At 34.7% G+C, this 7,467-nt stretch overlaps 1 protein-coding gene across 1 annotated transcript; it reads left to right on the top strand.

The window, feature by feature from the left end:
* The first annotated feature begins 267 nt into the window (after positions 1-267).
* On the top strand, positions 268-897 carry LOC116160579. The gene is made up of 2 exons (XM_031473805.1): positions 268-367; positions 416-897. Exons 1-2 carry the CDS (start codon positions 308-310, stop codon positions 758-760), a joined length of 405 nt encoding a protein of 134 aa, XP_031329665.1. The 5' UTR covers positions 268-307; the 3' UTR covers positions 761-897.
* The last annotated feature ends 6,570 nt before the right edge of the window (positions 898-7,467 follow it).

The raw sequence follows: 7,467 nt of genomic DNA, 5'->3' as shown, positions 1-7,467 counted from the left end.
TTGTGATCACGAATCCGCCATTTTGAATAAATTCTTCATCTACGAACGCACAATGTTGTCCCGATAAAACACCCTGTACGAACAATTTTAATCAGGAGATTAGTACGTGAGAATTTTACTTATTATAACCTGCCCGTGAACCATTGTAATGCGGATTTCGAAATAGTAATTTATTTTTTCTGAGAAGGTTGCCGATTGCGTTACATTTCTTAACGTGAATGTTTTTAAAGTTGGACAGAAATAGTCTTATGTACTTTGAGACACCGACCGGTATATTAAGCACCAAAGTCCTATCAGTCACCAAGAGATGAACACACACGCACTCCTTGTGGCTATTTTGCTGGTTGGGGCAGTTCAGTCGCGAAGGGTAAGTTTCTTCGCGTCTTCCAAATGATTTCACACACGTGCGTTGCAGGTGCCGCAAAAAACGTACGAGATTTGGTACAAGCTGATTAAACCCTACAACCCAAACTGCTTGGTGAAGGCGAACATCTCCGCCTGGTACGCTAAGGAAATTACGTTGCAGGGGTTTGTCCCCGATCAAGAGAACGTTAAACGGTATTTCGATTGTCTCTACGTCTCCATGAATCTCTTCCGAGACGACGGCGAAATCATCAGGGAAAAGCTGATAACATTGGCTCCGTATATGACGGAGGCGTTAGTAGATGAATGCATTCCCTTAACTAAAAGTGAGGTTTTGCGCGAGGATAAGTCGCGTGCCTTGGCTAATTGCCTCCTAAATGCATTCGTTGAGGATTAAGTCCCAAATAATTCAATAAAGATTTACTTAAGTTAAGTATTGTAACCTAAAGACGCGGTCCAATACTCACGGTAGCATAAGTTATGCTGTATGTGTCTACGCAAAATAAACGCAACGCTTCAATTCAATAAAATCATTGGTAATCATAGCTTGCGCCGCCTCCCCTCCCTCTCCTCAGAATTTATTTTTGTACGAGGAGGTCACCGATAGGATTTCACTTTCTAACGTAATATATTTTGCAATTAGACCGCAACAATCTTATCAACTTTGACACAACGCTATTTTGGGTATTATATAACATCAGATTGAACACCAAAGTAACTGACACTTTTAACTTTTCCCACAATTGCTTCTGCACAAAATTATAATGACAAACTACGGCCCTAATAAAAATAACGTAAAGAAACGTACATGCTTTTCCAACCGTTGTCACGAACCAGCAAGCCTCGTTTTTTCCTTGATACGCAGCATTTAACAAAATATCACTTCCACAATAACAAAATGCCCTTCCTCAAAAGCTTTCATCTGACAATTCGCCTTAGCCTTTTATTTGACATTAAATTTACTTGTCAAAAGATTTCAAGATTTTTTCTTTTCTTGTATTCCCCATGGATATTCAAATTATGCTCTAGTGATTTCGCTCCAATTCGTCTGGAGAATCAGCTATCGATTACAGTAGTCATAGGATTAATTGGTAGCTCATGTAGCTGCAAATATATTTAATCTTGCAGTTAATAATACTTAATAAGTCAAGTCAATAAGAACTAAATCTGAGTTGGAGTATAAGCTATTGATCCTGGAAGGCACGAAGAAGGGGAATCATAAAACGAAAAATTTCAACTTCCTTCAAGTAAAAGATTACAGTAAACCCGATACTACAAGATAAAGTTGTAATTATATCAGTATTTACTAGTTGCTAGACCATTCAAATAGAAATGTAATTAAACTGAAACTTAAGATTAGTATAGACTATAGGTAGGTAATTGTTACCAAAAAACAAATAAAACCACAAGAATAATAAATCGACTTAAATTCATATTCAATTATTATTAAGTAATTATGTGATACTCCTTTAAATTTAAAGTTTCCTGAGAATAATTGCTTTTTGGGTCGCACTCTTAAAGTATTAGAAAATGAAGTGAAGCAGAACAGTTTTATAGATACCTTGAATTGAAATAAGCGAAGAGGAACGTTTTTCAATCAAGGTTCCACCTGTACGCTAACAAATTGGTTACATTTAGAAACAGAACTAGGTAGTAGCGAAGGTCCCAATTAACCAATGGTCATAAAAAAGATACATAATGCAATCCATCCAGTATAACTTCCACTTTTAATGGTGGATACAATAAATCCGTGACATCATAATATTTCACCACTCAAATAAAAAGAAATTGAATTTCAACTACGTACATTCACGCAATGACCATAAATCAAATGCGTTTCCTCGTCTTATTAGGCAATAAAAACCGTAAAATAAAATGTGAAGAAGCCCGTAGACGTAAAATATCTATAATGATTTCAACTCTACTCAATTTAATTAAGATTCGGATAATCGTATTCAGTATATGTGATCAAAACCGTAAATAAATGGCAGATTTTGGTTAAATAGCTTCTTTCCAAAGAGCTATGTAAACATCCACTCGGCTGGAATTGTTGGTATTTAGGCGTTAAGTTGTATCCTCGGGTTAAAAAATTCGTCTCTGTTAATATTGATGATAGACGCACTAAATGTCAGAATTAGCGCACCAATCCACACGCAATGAGCACAAATTAATCTGTTAAGGACTTCCATTTTCCAGGAAATTGGTCGCACGATTAGGGCTTTATGCGCGGGTGCACCATCCTGTTGAAACCAACAGTTTCAAACTTTTGTTTTTTTGTGTGACGTGATATTCAAGACAGTATGTACTGTTTTTGCGGGCATATAAAAAGAAAGTTGATGATAATTTCTCCGAAACAAAACGTTATATTGAAAATCACTCAAATAGTGGCAATGAGAAAGTGTTTTTTTTTGTATTTGTTCAAATAACATCACACAACATAAAAACGAAATCGGCAAATTTCGGTTTTTCTGAGAGATTTTCGGAAGTAATCGTAATTTTCTAGTTTTAACTACAGTATGATGTATCTTCTATAGTATCCGAGATCCCCATGATAAACGTCCTTATCTTGAACACTCTATATATAGGAAAAATGTTCATTTACAATTTACCTTAAATATGATTACAATGAACCTATGAATTTGGAAATTTTTTTACTACACTTTGAACAAACTCTTTAAAACAAAACTAACTTCGTTTATATCTAATCCAATTTCAATAGGTTCATAAATGTTTAACTGCGTCGTTTATATGGAAACAATACTGTTTTCTGTTTTGAACTTTAATGCTCCGCGTCCCATTTTTAATAATAACCACAGATTGTCGTTAAAGTGACCACTCTTACTGTAAAGAGGGACTTAGCCGACTCATTCAAACCTAGTAAAATTTCGGCTATAAAATAAATAATTAACTTCGTTTCAATATTAATTTATTCGAAGAATTGCAAAAGATTACTCGACAACGATCTTTATTTGTATGTAGCCTGCACATTAGTCTCATGAAATATGTATTAAATTTTATAACAACTCACTTGACGATATTTAGAATTATGAAAAACAAGATTGTCTTGTCTACTCTATATGCTGTTTTGTAATTACCCCATTGTCTTGCATGACTTCTATACTTCGTTTGATATTTTATTGGAATGCCATCGAGCAATCTCGTTAATGGTTTTATTAGGCTACTTCGTTGTATAGAAAAGTGAATAGAACATTTAATGATTTTGCCACATTTGTATCAGAAAAAGTGAGGTAGGTTCTCTGTGACACTTTAACTCGTACTGAAACAATATACTATTACCTATGATTTCATATCATACTGTAAAACATCAGGTACTTAAAATACAGTAGAGGAATTAAATGATCACCTTTTAAATCTCGCATCCGAAAAAGGACACAATTAATGTAGATAGCTAAAGGTTACCTAAGCTATTGATCTCCTATCAGTACCATGCAACTGAGAAACGGGCAAACTAAAATAAAAAAGAATCAAGCAAATTACTTCTTCGTGTAGCTGTTGAAAATTAATTCGACTTCTTTTTAACACATTTTTGCTAGCAATCGCGAAAGAGTAGGTACTTGTTTAAAAGATACTGTTTGCGTGATTCGTTTGTAAAGTGTTGACTGAGTGAGAGAGTACCCTGTTTCACCATACACGGTGTAAGTCACCTCGGTAAATTGTTGAAGTAGTTACTCGAGTAAGCGTGTGAATTTTTTCTCTTATAAATTATAGGTGATTATAATTTTTTTTCGTAAATTGCGATTTAAATGATAGAAGTGGATAACACAGGGGACTGGAAATCGAATTTAGCGCGAACACAGGGAAAATGTGGGTTGGTTTCAGAGGATTACTGTTGTGTGGGGTTGCACATAAGAAAGCTTTTTAAAAGGGGATTTAAACAGTATTTTAAGCGTGCTCTTTGTTCAAGGTAAGTGGCAATTTAATTGTAGCATTTCGAAGGTTTTATGTATAGTGCGTTTGTATCAAGTGAAGTGATTAAAAGAAAAATAAACCTGTAAAGAGCTCTAAAAAAGCGACAGAGCACCTCGGTGTGACCCTACGGGGTATTGGATATGACCCATTTTCAATTGGCTTCTTACATGTGGTATATATAAGTAAAGTTTCAACCAAATTTTCTAAATTGCAGCGTCTATAAAAATTTAACACTTTTGTGATTTTTGTCATTGGCTTGTGCGATGGGTAGGAGGTTCTTGTTTGTTTCATATAAGAGCGATATTTGTTGAATTTGTTTACAATGATATTTTGCCACTATCTTATTGTACATGTGTGTCAAATGTTTCCTATGCCTTCTAAATATTTATGTATATGCAGAAACCATAAATCACAAAATATATATTCTTCGCCCATGAGACCTTGGTTGAATGTAGGGCTCCGTTACATGACAGCCTTAATAAATATTTTAAATATTAATGTAAAATCATAATTGCGAGGGAAATAAAATTCTCCGATGTTGTCGTACAGATTGAAATCTATTATAATGTAATTGTAAAATGCAAATTGGAAAAGAACTAAGAAAGTAAGTGCGCATATCTTGTGGAAAGTTTTCAGTAGGTCTTTTTCCTTCCTTGTAATCCATGAAGGCCCTAGAGCTACTCTCGGTAGTGAGCCATACCTCTCGGGATATTGTGGAGACTTATTTTTTTATAATAGTTTCCCATGAAAAGAGGTTGTAACATCTGGAGATACTGGTGGGAAACTAGTACGAGTATATAATTTACACTATACAAGTATGCAGTAAGTCAAATAGCAGAAGATTGCAAGCTGTCTTGTAATAATCTTTCAAATGTTACATTTTTTGTGACAACCACCAACACAGGCGGTCTGACGAGAACAATTCTTGAACGTCCGTTCTTAGTTTCCCTCTATAACAGATTTCCAAATTCCAATCACACAGCGTACCTACTAAAAAAGTGAACCTGTTTATTTCCATCCTACTACATTTTCTGAAAAAATATACGAAGACAAATAATGTACCTAAACAAGGCCGTTCCGAAAGGTAAACATCTTGAATGAAAATTGTAATTTCCTTTTATTGTAGCAAAATTATGTTCACAAACCATACTGCATTTTCCGAATTGTTTCATTCGGTCGTAATCGTAGCATTTGTGAAGCTTGAAATAATTACTCCTATTACATTTTCTCATTGTTTGATGCCCGCATATTAAAATCTACAAAGTTCCGTAGGTGCACCTCTTGGCTCTCATCCCCTTTATGCTTAACGAGTATTAAATCTGACTGCTCCCTTTAAAACTTTCAAGTTAGCTCATTGTGAAATTTACTTTAAAGCGCTTCTCAAGTTATATTAGTTTTGTAAGATGATAAGTGCCGTGCATAATCCGGCAAATTAAAGACCTTCCTCCATTCATTCCCTCTATAAACGTGATGGGTAGGTATTTACAAGGAGGAGTAATGTAATAAACTGGAAATTCGCAAATCAATCAGCAACATTATCAACACTTGCCAACATCGCCACGTGTTCAGCTAATTTATAGCGAAAACCCGTGCAGTTATTGAAAATGGTGGAGGGCAGAAGTTAATGTCAGAAAAATAGGGTGTACATGAAATATATTCGTTTTGCAAGCTTTCCACTTTTCCATGAGCTTATTAAGTTTAACTTGTCACTGAAAGAAGTCTGATTTATGTGGATGTCATTGACGTTACTTATACATAAAGTGCAGAATTGGAAAATATGTACAATATCGAATAATTGAGGGTGGATTGTAGTTTCACGTAACCATCGCTGTAACAAATCCAACGCAAAACTATTTTAGTAAATTTATTTAAAAAATCCGGGACGATGATGCAAAAATTCTTTATTGGAGAATAACAAAGTTCTCCAAATGTTTAGAGAGCGAATAGTTTGTCAAGCTCCACCTTCGTCCTTATATAACACGAAAGTATAACGGATTAAGAACAAGGCCATATTGTTTACTTGTGAATTTTTAACCACAAATAAAAGCACATAGAAAAAAGTGGCTTTTTTTATGAGGTATGAGAACATGTTCTTTACAATTTTTCAAAAATGCCTGCCTGAAGGTAGCGGGATATTAAATAGCGTAAAAACATCACTCTAAAACCTTTCATTTTATCCCGTTTAGGGCCGGTTCTATAACGCAGAATAAAATACTCTTAGAATAACCGCCATAGCGACACAATTGAGTAGAACAGAGCCACCACCCCCACTTTTGTGACATTTCAAGGTTGTGGCCTTGGTCTCAAGATTGTAGACTTGAAATTTGACTCAAGGGCGTGACCTTGGATTTTTCCTATGGTCGGGGCCTTGGTGCTGGCCTCGGTTTTAATAACGTACCTGTTTCTAGGAAGAGTTTTAAGTAGGATTGTGATAAAGTTGTAGGACCTTTTTCAAATTTCTTTTTCAGAAAAATTTCGACATGTCTGCCAAATATGAAGAAACGTTTTAAATAAAATTCTTGTTGTTAAAAAAGATTTCTAGGAAAATATTTAGCCTAGGAGAAACTTAAGGAGGATTCCCTTGGAGGGTTTCTAGTCTATAACTTTTGATTGAGAAGTCTGATCGAAAAAGTACGAATTGTTTTGGATTCTACGCACCAAAATTAATAAGAAAAAGTGTTTTCCCGAGAAATTTTGGTGTAGTCGATTTTTCGTAAAAAAGGAAGGTTATACACTGCATTTTTTTGAGGCCATCAAAAAAAATTGTTTCAGATCGACCCGGAAAAAAATTTTCTTATAGAATGTGGCTGTAGAATCCATAATTTCAAACAGTTCCCAGATTGGGCTACTATTTCAAAAGTTACAGCCCTTTGAATTTTTTTTCGAAATTGGTTTCTAGTCTATAACTTTTGATTGAGAAGTCTGATCGAGAAAGTACTAATTGTTTTGGATTCTACGCACCAAAATTAATAAGAAAAAGTGTTTTCCGGAAAAATTTTGGTGTAGTCGATTTTTTGTAAAAAAAGGAAAGTTATACACTGCCTTTTTTTGAGGCCCTCAGAAAAAATTGTTTCAGATCGACCCGGAAAAAAATTTTCTTATAGAATGTGGCTGTAGAATCCATAATTTCAAACAGTTCCAAGGTTGGGCTACTATTTCAAAAGTTACAGCCCT

The sequence above is a fragment of the Photinus pyralis genome, unplaced genomic scaffold (genome assembly GCF_008802855.1).
Source record: "Photinus pyralis isolate 1611_PpyrPB1 unplaced genomic scaffold, Ppyr1.3 Ppyr1.4_LG1, whole genome shotgun sequence".
Lineage (NCBI taxonomy): Eukaryota > Metazoa > Arthropoda > Insecta > Coleoptera > Lampyridae > Photinus > Photinus pyralis.
The sequence above is the reverse complement of the archived record's forward strand: the minus strand, read 5'-3'. Positions and strand labels throughout refer to the sequence as shown.